Here is a 14,676-nt window from a genome sequence, read left to right as displayed (position 1 = left end):
GGGGTAGAGGTGGGTGAGGTAGGAGCTCCGTGGGGTAGGAGCTGGGTGGGATAGTGCAGGGGAGGGTGTGCTCTGTGCTATCCATGGGAGGCAGTGACTGAAGGGGTGACCATGCTGAGGCTTGTGGGGGAAGGGTCCTGGCTGGAGATCTTAGGGGACCCTAGCTGGGTGGGGTAGTGTCTGGGGAGAAGGCGCACTGTGCCTGTTGTTGCTAGACATTACCTTGTAACATTCCTGGGCAAAGTCCCACCCTCAACACACAGGCGAGTGCGTGAGGCACACAAGCTTGGGCGGGCATATTGCAAGCTGTTTCTGTGCTCTGAGTTTCCAGGCATCCAGAAGTGGCCAGTAGACAGTGGAGAAGCATGTTCCTCAAGTACCTGAGATCCTTCCTGCTGAAACTGGGAGCAGAGCCAAGGTAGGGAGACCTCCAGTGTCCTCAGCAATGTGTTGTGTATGGCCCTGGCTGGAGAGGTGTTGGGGGACCAGACTGGATGGGGTAGGTGCTAGGTGTGGTAGTGTGTGACGAGGGGGCACACTGTTTCTGTAAAGTGTTGCCTGGAGAGGAAGCTCATGCTGAGGCCTTTGGGGGCACCGCCCTGGCTGAAGAGGCTTCAGGGGAACGGAGCTGGGTGAGGTAGTTGGTGGGGAGGGGCACACTGTGTTTGTACCTGTGAGGAGATGCCTGGAGGGGGCGCTATTGCTGAGGCCTGTGGGTACAAGGCCCTCACTGGGGAGGTGTTAGGGCACCAGGAACTGGATGGGGTAGTACATGGGGAGGGTACTTGCTGAGCCTGTCACTGCAATGCAGTGCCTACAGTGGGTGCTTGTGCTGAGGCTTGTGGGGGTGCAGTCCTGGCTGGAGAGTTATTGGGAGACCAGAGTGAATGGGGTGGAGCTTGGTGGGGTAGGAACTTTTGTGGGGAGAGGTGCACTGTGCCTGTTCTTGCTAGGGGTTAGCTGGAGGGGGCAGTTTTCCTGAGGTTTGTAGCGGCACAACCCTGGATGGAGAGGTCTTAGGGGACCAGAGCTGGGTGAGGTAGTACCTTGGGAGGGCTTAACTGTTTTTATAACTGTGAGGTAGGGCCTGGGAACATCCCAGCACATACCCCCGCCCTTGACACACATGTGCATGCAGTTTGCACACATTCACTGATTCATGCAGGAACTTATTCCAAACTGCATCTGCACAGTGGATTTCTGGGCAGCCTAAAAGTATACTGCAGATTGTGGAGAAGCTAGGGCCTTCAAATCACAGAGATCCTTTCTACTGATGGCTGCCTGGGCTGCTCCAGTCTTGCCCCTAGACTATGTCACCCTCTGGGAAGGTGTCCTTGCCGTCCTTTCTCATTTATGGTTCCTGGTGAGGATGTTGGGCCTCCCACAGGGGCAGCATGGCCCTCACCACCACCTCCTGTTGGTCCTTGTGGACTTATGAGGACAGTCTCAGGTAGGGAGGACTCCAGTGTCCCCAGTGGTATGTGGCATATGGCCCTGGGTGGAGAGGTTTTAGGGGACCGGAGCTGGGTGCTGAAGGAGTTTGGTGGGTAATGTGTGGTGATGGGGCACACTGTGCCTGTCTCTGCAAGGCAGTTACTTGAGGGGGCGCTCATGCTGAGGTCTGGAGGGGGCGCGCAGCCCTGGCTGGAGAGGCATTGGGGATTGGAGCTAGATGAGTTAGAGCTGGGTGGAGTAGTGTGTGTGGAGGGGGCATGCTGTGCTGGCCCCTTGCGAGGGGCCTCTTTCTGAGGCCTGTGGGGGTTGGACCCTTGCAGGAGAGGTGTCCTGGGACCAGAGGCTAGGTGGGGTAGGGTGTGGGGAGGGGGCACTCAGTGCCTGTGGCTGCAAGGTGATGACTAGAGCAGATACAGGTGGTGAGGCCTCTGGGGGCGCCACCCTGGCTGGAGAGGTGCAGAGGGACTGGCAGCTATGTGGGGTAGTGGCTGCCTGCTCTGAGTGAGTGCCTGGAGGGGGCATTAGTGCTAAGGCCTGTTGAGGTGGGGAAGTGTGGCATAGGAGTTAGTGTGCTGTTCCTGGGTGCTCTTGAGCTGAGTGGGTGTGGCAGAGGTTGCAGGGCAGTGGGGCAGAGGCACTTGGGTGCTGTTCCTGGGTGCTCCTGGAGGCAGCTGAGTTTGTGTGGTAGAGGTTTTAGGGCTGGTACCTGGCTTCAATAGTGGGGCCTTGTTGGGGGAGTAAGTGTGAAGGGAAACTTTGGTTGGGGGCTAACCTGAATGGGGGGATGTTGAAGGGAGAAAGAGGAACACCTGGTTTAAATGGGAGTATGCATGTATCATTTTTAAAGTTGTGCATATGGTGTATCATTTTAAAAGCTGTGTTCTCAACTTTATCTGCCAGTGTTTTCTTTTGTTTGTCCCCCCAAAAGAGTAAATTACAAGTTTTCAGTGTAAGTCTATTCTCTACATTCTGTACATATAATTTATGTGTTTTTCTTGTACCTTTTATTTTATTACAATTAGGTGATTTGTAATGATTCATTGTTTATATATCAATGACTTTCATATTTTAAATCAATCATTTTTATGGAAACCATTTTTGTAAGTCCTCATTTACTTTTCTTTTTAGTTCACTATTTCCCAGTAAGTACAATTACTCATCCATTGGCATTTCCCTTTTTGCTGTGCAAAGTATTTCATTCTGAAATACTTTGATGTGTATTTTGTCCAGTGTGTCTTACTCAAGCTTCATGGAAATTTAATTATCAGTTGTTTTTGTCTGATATTCTTAACTTCCACTCATTTACTGGCATATGTCATCACTTTGTTCTTCTTTAAAACTGAGTAATATTCCATTGTGCATATTGACCACATTTTCTTTATCTGTTTGTCTGTTGAAGGACACCTAGGTTGGTTCCATAGTAAAACTATTTTGTGAGTTGAGCTACTTTATAGCATTGATGTGGCTGCATCACTGTAGTTTGCTGATTTTAAGTCTATTGGAAATAGACTGAGAAGTGGGATAGCTGGGTCAAATGATGGTTTCATTCCAAGTTTTCTGAGGAATCTCCATACTGCTTTCCATGATGATTACATCAATTTGCAGTCCAACCAGCAATCTATGAGTGTGTCTTTTCCCCCACATCCTCACCAACATTTATTTTTGCATATGCAGTAAGTTAGGAGAAACCAGAATGACAACACTTTACCTTCTCAATCAAACAGCATCATGCTGAATGATCAAAGTTCAACATTAACTGTACTTGACAACAGATGTTAAGTTTCCCACCCCCTACTCCATGAAATAAGTATCATCTGTCCAATTCTTGTAGAAATGTTTTGCCTAAAACAGATCATGAGGAGGCAATCAGAAACATTCAAATTCTGCAGAACAACTGTTCAGGACACTTCCACAATGTCAGTGCTGTATAAAAAATGTCAGAAAACCATTATAGATTACAGGATTCTAAAGAAAAATGACAACAAAATGCAACATGTGATCCTTGATCATATCCTGTATATTTAAAAAATCCAGCTATAATGGATTTAGGAAAATTTGAATATGGAATATATACCTTGATAGTAGTTTCATATCAATATCAAATTTCCTCAAAGTGATATTAGTATGGTGGTACAAGAAAATTTTCCTATACATACCAAAATATTAAAATTGATGAATTTAGCTGAATACATATTGGTGTCATGCTAATCTTCATTTTTGCTTAACCTCATTTACATATAGAAAAGTATACAGATTATGGTGCACATTATTTTACTGTTCTTGAAACTTTCCTATAGGATTAAACATTTTAAAATAGCATTTTAATGGGAAAAAAAGCAGTGTTAGACAAAGTTCTACATAGTCTGAGTTAGTTGCACCTACCTAAGCACACATTCTAAAACTAACTTTGCTTCTACCAGATGGCTCTTCTACTTGGGGCAGTGCTCTGAGGTCAAGGTAAATTGCTTTGCCTCTTACTAGCCCTTGCCTCAAGCCTCAAAAATCTTTGGGAAGTAAAACAGTGAAACATCACAGGTCCACTATGTCTTGTGGAAGCTTTGTACCACAGACAGAATTCTCCATAGCCAAGGAGAAGAGTTACACCTAGGATTGTTTACCACATGGAGATTTTCTTAGCCAGGTGTGTGTCCCTCCTGCACCCCACTGCCCTACCTGAGGGACAGGGCTGGCAAATTTGCAGAAGTCAGGGAGGTCAAAAGCAATCCTGATTTCTTCCTTTTGAAAATTCACATGTTGGAAGTTCTCTGGTGGGCTGAGATGACCAAGTGTGGGGTCAGCTGGCAGGAAAGCACTCCAAGTAGCTCCTTCCACCTCCCTACAAGCTCCCATGGAGAGGCCAGGAGAAGCAGCATATGCAGTCAGAAAACAAAAGGATCCCAGTCTTCCCCAAGTGTGGGCTCCCTGCACTGGTTGGTGTGAAAGACTGAGGGGAAGCAGGGAGTCTCCTCAGGCAGGACCCTATGGGTTTCTTCCTTCCCCTCTTTTGCCAGCACCAAGCTCCTAAAGGCAAAGAGAGCTGGAGAGAATTCTTGGGCAAACCCAGTGGGAAGTCCTGAAGGAAACAACATTTCCTGTGAACTTGCTTGTGGGGTGGCACAGTGATTAGTTAGAACTTTACAAACAGATGCGGGCATATTTGTCTTCCAAGCTGGTAAAGCAAGTTTTAGTGTAGCAGGGCTCAAAGTCATTTTCAAAGTCAAATGTTATCAGTCTATTCCCCATTTGCCAATCATACACCCATGCACTCAGAGCAAGCACATATGTTCAAATGCTCAGTTGCTTGTCTCCCCCCTCTGCCATCTCTCCATGCTTTGCCTTCCTCCCAGGTGCACAGGCTGTGGAAGTACTGACTGTGCCCAGTGAAAGACAGGAAGACGAGTCTCAAAGAACCTGGAGCTTGCTCTAATAACTTGGCTTCTCCTTCAAAGAGCCTTCTAAACTCCCTCCACTCCTTTCCTCCCACTCTATGAAGAATAGTAAAGCTCAGATTTTGCATAAAATTCTTGTTCTATTAAAAAAATCTGTCCTCTCTTATTCGTAAAGCAATCCAAGAGAAGGATTATGCATTTGATTGAATTGGTTGGTTTTGTATCAGGTCTCTGAGACAGGACAAACATTTTAAGTGAAATCACACATTCAAATTTTGTTTGTATAGTCCAGTTTCACCTGGAAAAGTCAGTATGTTACTAAGAATATTTTCTTCCATCTTCAAAGTGGTGAAGTATTTGGAGGCCAGTACCCAGGGTTGTGAATTCTTCCCTCAATTTTATTATTTCATTGTTTTCATTTGAGCTTCTTTATAGCAATGTAAATATATATATTTCAACAGTCCATCCCAGACAACATCAAATTGTATAATTTTACTCTTGACAACATCTCTGTGGCACTGACTAGAAAGGGTTTATTTACCCTGGGAAGAATATCAATTAAAAATCAAATGTTCTCAAAACTCTTTACACTTATGTTGGAGCTAAATAGCACAAGAGCTACCAGAGTTCTTCCTGCTACTAATATCATGGTTTCATGGTAAGACCAGGCACAGTATGAAGAAATAAATTTCAGTAGCAAAGGTAGGTCCCTCTCTAACAATATATATATATATTATTTCAACATAGAAGATAATCCTAGAAGAAGATAATGCCTGCATTCCAGCTATGGTGCTGCCCTGAGCGGCAGAGTGATAGAAGGGGATCTTGTCATTGCCCAAAACTTTTCCCATGCCAGGCTCCATCAAACAGAACCCTGAGGGCAGCATATGTGGCCTGGATGTATCGAAGGACCTTTCAAATGCCCTGGTGCCCACATTGCTCCTCCCACTGCCCACCCAAGACCTTCCACTGTCCCTGTTGTAACATCTTTGTGGACATAGTGTTCCACCTCCCTGTCCGCTCACCAACCCATCCCTGGACACCTGGTCAGGACCAGGAAACTCACAGCATAAGTGGGCCACAGGTGGGTATGAGACCATCTTCCCAGTGTGCTAAAAGTGGCTCCCTGCTACTCTTGCTCACTTCCATCTGTTATTGCCTCCAGTTCTGCACCTGTCCTGGGAGGCTGGCCTTGCTTGCACAGGTGCTGACATGCAAAGGGCATCCCCTCTGTGCTGAGCCTGGTGGAGTCAGGGGGAGGAAAGGCAGTGACTGTGCCCTCCCCTGGCTTGCTGATACTAGATTCCCAGCCTTTTTTGCTGACTGCTGCCTGGTCCTGGGGATCATTGCATGTCTTGGTCTGGGTGTCCTAGTTGTAGGGTTTCCTGGTTCTGAGTGTGTTTGTCTGATGTGCCCACCCTACTCGGGTTCACAAGTACAGACGGCTGGTTGGGCAAGGGTGTTTTTTTCATCCTCATCCAGTATCTGAGAAAACAGAGGCCCAGAGTTTTTATGTCCTGCTCCAAGTGACACCAGGCGGATCTTGTCTCTAAAAATCTCGCTCAGAACAGGTGACCTGATGTGCTATGGGGCTAACTGTGCCCTAACCATGGAAATGCCAGGTTGTCCTTGAGATGAAAACCTGTGTGTAGGGCCAAGAGGAGGAAGCCTAGGGGGCTGAGTTGGGGAAGACCTGAGCATTTGGGGGTGATGGAAGTCAGGTCAGATAGTCCCTTGAGGTCTGCCTCCTCTCCCCTAGGAGTTGGACCACCACTGTGGGCAGGTGAGCAACAGCTTGAGGTATCTGAACATCTGGCATTTCCTGCTGCTACTTGTGTCCCTTTGCCTGTACCTGGGTGCCCTTCTGGTGATGTGCATCGTCTTCCTTGTGGCCACCACGGTGATGTCATTATCCTTGGACAAAGCCATTGCTAGCCACACAGTCCCAAGGGCCCACACTGGGAATAGCATTCCTATAGAGTATTTATACATTCACCAATTGAAGGATTGTTCATTGTATCTAGTTTTTCCACAGTGTTTTAGTTTTCTTTTGTTTGTACCAGGGATTGAACCCAGGGGTGCTTAACCACTGAGCTGCATCTCTGATCCATCTGCCCCCTTTATTTTTCTTTTTTTTTTTTTCTTTTGAGTCAGGGTCTCATTGAATTGCTTAGAACCTTGCTAATTTGCTGAGGCTGGCTTTGAACTTGCAATCCTTCAGTCTTAGCCTCCCAAGTGGCTAGAACTTAGGCACACGCCACTGTGCCTAGCTAGTTTTTCACAGCTATAAAGAAAGCTGCTACAAACATTGGTGTACAGGCATGCAAACCTAAGTTTTCATTTCTGTTGGGTCAATTCTTAAGGGTGGCATTGCTGAGTCATAAGGTAACTGTAGGTGGAACTCTGTAGAAAATTGCCATTTTTCTTTCAAAATCACTGTACCATTCCTAATTTCTACCAGCAAAGTATGAAAATTCCAGTTGCTCCACATCCTTACCAACATTTCACACTGTCATTTGTTCTTGTTTTGTTTTCTCTTTTTATTGAAGCCTTTCTAATAAATGAGTAGTGGCATCTCATTTAAGCTCCAGGTTATGTTTTCCTAATGAGCAATGATGTTGAGCTTATTTTTATGTCTTCTTGTTCATTGGTAGGTCTTTGGCAAAGTGTTGGCTCCAATCTACTTCTCTTTTAAAAAATATTGTTTTCTTTCCTTACTAAGTTATAAGAGTTGTGTACACTGGGTTGAGATCTATGTTTTCCAAATTTTTCTTGCAATCTGTGGCTTTTCATTCAGTTTTCTTCATAGCATCTTTCGAAGAACAGAAGTTCTTAGTGGTGTTGTTTTTCCAGTTCTGGAGTTTGAATCGAGGTGCTCTGCCACTGAGTGTTGTTATTTATTCTACTTGGAAAATCATGTCCTCTGTGAGGAACAGATTTATTTTCTTCTTTCCAACATGTGTGTTTTTATTTTTTTTTCTTCTTAGTGTTGACTAGGAATGATAGGAGTGGGCATCTCTGCCATGAGATTCCTTTAGTATGGCAATCGCTTGATTAAAGGCTCTTTCAGGAAGACTGGTGGGCAGCATCAGTGGGGGGAGGTGAAGCTGCAGACTCTGAGACAACTGAAAAGACAGAGGATCCTGTCTGCTCATCACCTCCCATCCTTTTATTCAGCACCCCACCACTGCCATATGTGGTTCCCTCCCACCTGTGACTCTTGAGCTTGGCCCTTTTTCCTCAGCCCTGTGGTCTGCCTGTCTTCTCCTCTGTCCAGCTTCACTCCATCATTGAGTTTGCCTGGCAGCCTTTTCCCTTCCTCCATCCTGTGGTTCTTCCAGCCCCAGGTCAGGCCATAGGCCCTTCCTCCTCTGCTCAGAATGAGGCCCTCCATGTCCAGGATCACTATTCTCAAGGGACCTAAATGTGGTCTGCCCTCTGGGATTCCCCAGTCAGGGTTCCTTTCTATTATTGGAAGCACCCATCTCAGGCATTGATCCCATGCTCCAACTTCACTCCCTTTCTACTCTGCCCCCTGACTGCAACTCCTCCTGGAGTCCCTTGCTTGGTGGTTGGTGGCAAGGTCTCTCGAGCCAGACCTCATAAGTCCAAATCACAGCTCTAGAACTAACCAGCAGGGAGACCTTAGGTAACTACTTAGCCCCTGGTCAGTCAACTTCCCTATCTGTAAAACAGAGATTGTGGTATAATTCATGTAAACCACATAGAACGGTGGCTGTACCAGAAAGTGCCCTGTGTGTTGAATACAGACCACAATAAATGTTGGTGGATGAGGATGTGGGGGAAAAGGTACACTCATACACTGCTGGTGGGACTGCAAATTGGTGTAACCAATCTGGAAAGCAGTATGGAGATTCCTTAGAAAACTTTAAATGGAACCACCATTTGACCCAACTATCCCTCTCCTAGGTCTATTTCCAAATGACTTAAAATCAGCATATTACAGAGACACAGCCACATCCATGTTTATAGAAGCTCAGTTCACAATAACTAAACTGTGGAAACAGCCTGGATGCCTGTGAATAGATGAATGGATAGAGAAACTGTGGTATATATATACCTAATGGAATATTACTACTCAGCATTAAAAGAAAATAAAATTATGTGCAGGTAAATGAATGGAGTTAGAGAATATCATGCTAATTGAAGTAAGCCAATCCTCAAAAACCAAAGGCTGAATGTTCTCTCTGATAAGAAAAAAATGGAGGAACTTTGATGAGGCAAAGGGGAGGCAGAGGTGAGGATGGGGCATGGGGATAGGAAAGTTGGTGGAATGAGATGGACATCATTACCCTAAGTACATGTATGAATGCACATATGGTGTGATGCTACATCAGGTACAAGCATAGAAATGTAAAGTTGCGCTACAGTTGTGTACAATGAAATAAAATGCATTGTGCTGTTATATATAACTAATTTAAAAAACCAAAAAACAAACAAACAAAAAAAGAAAACCTAAGGCTAGCATGGTCTGCTACAAAGCTCAATAGACCTGGTATTTATGATTCTAGAACCACTCCTGACCTTTTTCCATGACCCAATGCATGTCATCCCTTCTTGTGCTAAAACAGAAATCGACATAAAATTTGAAGGTAGACTGTGACTCAAACATCATTGCATTCTCAGTAGAAACACAATTGACCAAGAGAAAGCTGAAAAAAATGTTCAACATTACTAATCCTTAGAGAAATGCAAGTTAGAATCATAATGAGATACCCTCCCACACCTATTAGAATGACTATTATCAAAAAGACCAAAGAACCAGCGGCACATGCCTTAATACCAGTAACTCAAGAGGCTGAGGTGGGAGGATTATAAATTCAAGGTAAACCTCAGCAACTTAGTGAGACCTGATCTCAGAATAAAACTTAAAAAGGTCTGCAGTTGTGTATCTGGGTAATGTACCCCTGGGTTCAACTTGAGTATAAATAAAAGAAAAAGAAAGACAAAAGATATTAAGTACTGGTCTGGATAGGGAGAAACTAGAATTCTTGTAGAATGTTTGGTGGAATTTAAATTAGTCTAGTCATTAGGAAAATCAATATGGGAAGTTTCTTTAAAAATCGAAAATAGAGCTCAGTTGGTAGAGTGCTTGCCATGCATGGACAAGGCCCTGGGTTCAATCCCCAGCACCAAAAAAAAAAAAAAATTACCCTACAGTCCGGACATCCAACTACTTGGTATATATCCAAAGGAAATGGCATCAGTGTATTAATAGATATCTGCACCCCATGTTCATTGCAGTAATATTCTCAGAAACTAGAAATGGGAAAAGCTGTGTCTATCAGTGGGTGAGTTGATATAAAAAATGTGGTTTAGTAATATAAGGGGACACTATTTAGTCTTTAAATAAAATTAGGAAGTCCTGTCACTTGTGGCATTGAATGAGGGAGGCCAAAGGACATTTTACTGGGGGAAATAAGCCAGGAATAGGACAACTATCACATGATCTCACCTACATGTGGAATCTATAAAAGTTGAACTCATAGAAACAGAGAGCAGAATGGTGACTGCCAGGGGCCCAGGAGTGGCTGGGCTGTGGATGGGGGAGATGCTGGTCCCAGGAAGCCAAATTGCACTTAGATGAGGGGGATGAGTTTAAGGGATCTATTGTACAATAAGATGACTACAGTTAATAATAACATACAACAGAATGAGTACAGTTGATAATGTTATATATACTGGAAAATGACTCAGAGAATAGATTTCAAGGGTTCTCAACACAAAAAAGAATATGAAATAATGTATATGTATACATGTTTCAAAATATGTTTTATGCCATAAATATGTACAAATTATTATCATTATGTTATCATCATCATCATCATCATCAGGGATTGTACGGAGGGTTGCTTAACCATTGAGTCACGTCCCCAGCCCAATTTATGTTTTATGTTGAGACAGAAGTATGTCATAAAACCCACCCTGGAAGTGAAGGAAACTGGGAAGATATTTAGTTGGTAGCTTGCTACCTCCTCCCCAAATTGGAGCTTTGTTACAACAGAAAGGAAGAAGTGGCACTAGGATAAGCGAGGAGCACTTATGCCTACTTCCATTAGCACTGGGCCTGAAAGGGGGATAACTAACCATCACCAAACTTCTCCCCATAAACCATATGACATGGTCTCTGTATTAGATGCTTTCTGTTGCTCTAACAAAATACCCAAGAATGGGTACTTTATAAAGAGATGAGGTTTATTTAGCACAGAATGCAACATTTGGTAGCCCCTGAGACTGATCTTTGGTGAGAGTGATTACAACATGGTGAATGGCATCATGGTGGGAAGACATGCAAGGGGTCGAGACTGAATGGCCAGAAACTGGGGAGGATGAGTCTTGTTCATTTTATAACACCCCCTCTCACAGGAACTAACAGGGACCCATGAGAAGTTCATTACTCCCTTCCAAGGGCCTCATCCCCAGTGGCCAAATTACCTCCCACTAGGCCTTACCTCTTGCAGGTTCTACCCCCTCAACACTGCCACACCGAGGACCTAGCCTCCAGCCTAAGAACCTTTGGGGGATAAACTACATCCATCCTCACAAGCTCCAACAAAGCCACATTGTAAGAGCAGGATGTCCCCGTCCAGAAGTGTGTATGTGAGGCCAGGGGAAGGTTGATATCAGTGGGCACAGGAAGCAGCCAGAGCCCCCATTCCGGAACCTCTCTGATGTCACATTTGTAGTCATGGTACTCTGGGTGCCAAGCCAGGAGAAGGAGCAGTTGGCTCTCATTTGTTTGAGAGCAGGCATTGCAGCATGACTGTATCAAACGATTTATTGTCCCCACCCCGACCCCCAGCCAGATCCTGGCTATTCTCAAGCCTCTGGGCTTGTTTCACTGTGGCAGCCCTGGTGTATCTAAGTGCTGTGTTCTTTATATTTCCGTGAGTCTCCGGGCCAGCTGTGGGTTCTCAAAAAGAGACAGAAGGGAAATAGACAGTGAGAGTGCAGAGGCAGGGAGGTGGAGGGAGGCCAAGAGGGGAAGGAGGATATTTAGTGGGAAGCACAGAGATGTGGGGAGCCTGAGGATTTGGGGGGACTGTTGGAGGCTGGTAATGCTGGTGACATTTGGTGGAGGGAATGGGGTCTGTCTCTAGCCTGGATATTCAGATCTGTCCTTAAGGTGTGTGGGTCTGACCTCAGGTGAGCCGGGCCTCATGGGGGCTCCGGGTTACCCCCGACTAGAACGGAGTCTGGCTCTGATTTCAGAGGCCGAGCACTGGCGCAAAATGGAGAGTGGGCCTACCCAGTGGTCTCCGGACTTTTCTGCCTCCTGAGTTTGTATAGCCTCATTGGCATGAATTTTTCAGACCCAGGAATCTTGAACAGAGGTAAGGCCTCGGACTCTGGGAGAGGGAGGTGGCACCCCAAGGCTGGTGCCTACAGGGGTCATTTGTAAAGGGCTGACCCCACCTGTGGCCTCAGGATCCCTTCTTACCCTGTCACTATTACTTGGGCCCTGGCACTTCATTTCCCAAGCAACTGAAGTGTGAAAAACAGAATCCTGGAGGTTTTCCAGTTGCTTTAGAAGGGAGGACGGGCCAAGAGAGGCAGCAGGCTCTTCCAACCACGCAGTTCCCCCTTCCTCCTTCCCATTTCACACCCAACTCCAAGCACTGATCACTATTCCACAGGGGGAGCTCCATGTAGAGCTCCTGTGCTGGACAGCCCTTCTCTCTGACTGCCACCCATCTGAGTGGTCAGCTTGCTCAACAGGGACTGGGGTTCCCCTGCCCTCCTCCTCCCCACCTTCTTGATGCCCAGTGATGCTATGGGGCTGCCCTGAGCATCAGAGTAATACAAGGGCCTCCTCCATTCCCACACCTCTCTCCCTGCCAGGCGCCTTCAAGCAGGACCCTGAGACTGTATACATGGCACGAGTGAATGGCAGGTTGTACCACATGCCGTGGTGTCCCACGTGTTATTTTCACCGCCTGCCCCGAACCTTCCACTGCAAAAGGTGTGACATCTGTGTGGAGGTGAGTGCTCCTCCTCCCTGTCCACTCACCAACCTATCTCCTTGCACCTGGCCAGGACCAGGAAACTCACATCATGAGTGGGCCAGGTGGGGGTATCAGACCATATTCCCAGAGTGCTTCATGTGGCACTCTGGGAACATGGTTCACAAGAGCAGACAGCCGGTAGTGGAAGGGCATTTTTTTCATCCTTTTCCAGTACTTGAGGAAATGGAGGCCCAGAGTTTTCATGTCCTGGCCCACGTGACACCAGGCAGGTCTTGTCTCTAAAGACCTCACTCAGGATAGGTGACTTGATGAGCCATGGGGTCCTAACTGTGCTCTCACTGAGATGGGAACCCTTATGTAAGGTCAACAGCAGGCGGCCTAGAGGGCTGCGTTAGGGGAGGCCCCAGGATTAGGGAGTGATGGAGGCCATTCCAGAAGGACCCTCAGACCTGTCTCCTCTCCCCTAGGAGTTCGACCACCATTGCAGGTGGGTGAATAACTGCGTGGGGCGCCGAAACATCCGGCTCTACCTGCTACTCCTCGTGTCCCTGTGCCTCTATCTGGGTACCGTGCTGGCCACCTGCGTGGTTTTCATCATATGCAGGAGGAACGTGGCGTTTTTGGACAAAATCATGACGTATCCACACACTCCCAAGGGCGCACACTGGGAAGTGCTGATGTGGTGGGGAGGGAGGGGCAAACAGCCCAGTAGGGTCAGGGTGACAGGGGAGGGGCTGATGTGGGCGGGGCTAGAGGGAGAAGTCACTTGGCAGGACCTGTGAAGGACATTTGGAAGGCCAGTGGAGTCAGGAACATGGACGAGATAGGATGCCTGTGGAGTTAAGAATCTAGGGGCCCTCAGAGTAGGGTAATGAAAGTTGAAAAGGGACAGGTGGGAGGACAGTGTGGTGGAGGGAGGTTTCCCTTGGTTGTACTGGACTAACTGTCCAGTCCATGGAGGGAGAGCCATGGGCAGTGCTACCTGGGGTGGGAGGTAAGGAGGGAGCAGTGGGGTCGAAAGCGGGCCAGGGAGGAGCTCTTCCATGGCTTCCATTCTTAGCCTGTGCACAGCATCCTAGTGGCTGTACCCACTGGGGCCCTCCTGGTCCCGCTCATCCTGCAATTGTTCATCAAGGCAGTGGCGGTGGGCACCGCAAGGCGACCCTATGAGGAGAAGGTAAGTGGTGAGTGTGTGTGCCCTTGGCTGTGTGGAGGCATCTTGCACCTCTTCAATTAGACACTTTGTGCACTTTCTCCACTGCCCTTGGCCTTGATGATGCCTCATGAGTCCTTCCAGACCCACCTCTGAAGATGCAGCTCAGATATTTCTATACCCTGAAGCTTGGGGCCATTTTGCCTCCTGGGTGCATTGCATTGAAAGCCTACTGTGTGGGCTGGGGATGTGGCTCAAGTGGTAGTGCGCTCGCCTAGCATGCGTGCGGCCAGGGTTCAATCCTCAGCACCACATACAAACAAAGATGTTGTGTCTGCCAAGAACTAAAAAGTAAATATTAAAAAAATTCTTAAAAAAAAAAGAAAGCCTACTGTGTGCTGGGTGTTCTAGGTGGTAGTTATTTGAGGGATGGGTGTAGGGGTGAGTAAGTACATCATGCCCTTGTGTTGATAAGCAACCTGCCATCAGAATAACACTGGGAGACACCAGGAACACTCTGAGCAAGGGGTCAGTCCTGAGTGGTGTAGCCAACTGGAAGAGACTGGGAGTTTGGCGAAGCCCACGCTGTAGAGGAGAACATGCCACTCTTTGTGTCCTAGGTGTGCTTTTGGAGAGGCAGACAGGAGGGCATTGACTGTGAGAGGTACAATTTTGTAGAAAGGCACAGAAA

At 46.8% G+C, this 14,676-nt stretch overlaps 1 protein-coding gene across 5 annotated transcripts in view; it reads left to right on the top strand.

Annotated features, from left to right (window-relative positions):
* Nucleotides 1-14,676, top strand: part of LOC144374703 (palmitoyltransferase ZDHHC19-like) — a 54,049-nt gene that overhangs the window by 23,471 nt on the left and 15,902 nt on the right. For 4 of the 5 annotated variants that reach the window (XM_078037454.1, XM_078037452.1, XM_078037455.1 and 1 more), the window contains exons 5-9: nt 325-418; nt 12,078-12,199; nt 12,708-12,847; nt 13,300-13,469; nt 13,904-14,009. In XM_078037454.1, coding sequence (XP_077893580.1) covers nt 325-418; nt 12,078-12,199; nt 12,708-12,847; nt 13,300-13,469; nt 13,904-14,009 — 632 coding nt within the window. The remainder of the gene's footprint in view (nt 1-324; nt 419-12,077; nt 12,200-12,707; nt 12,848-13,299; nt 13,470-13,903; nt 14,010-14,676) is intronic. The other variant, XM_078037456.1, reaches the window with a different exon arrangement.

This window comes from Ictidomys tridecemlineatus, unplaced genomic scaffold, assembly GCF_052094955.1.
Source record: "Ictidomys tridecemlineatus isolate mIctTri1 unplaced genomic scaffold, mIctTri1.hap1 Scaffold_83, whole genome shotgun sequence".
Lineage (NCBI taxonomy): Eukaryota > Metazoa > Chordata > Mammalia > Rodentia > Sciuridae > Ictidomys > Ictidomys tridecemlineatus.
The sequence above is the reverse complement of the archived record's forward strand: the minus strand, read 5'-3'. Positions and strand labels throughout refer to the sequence as shown.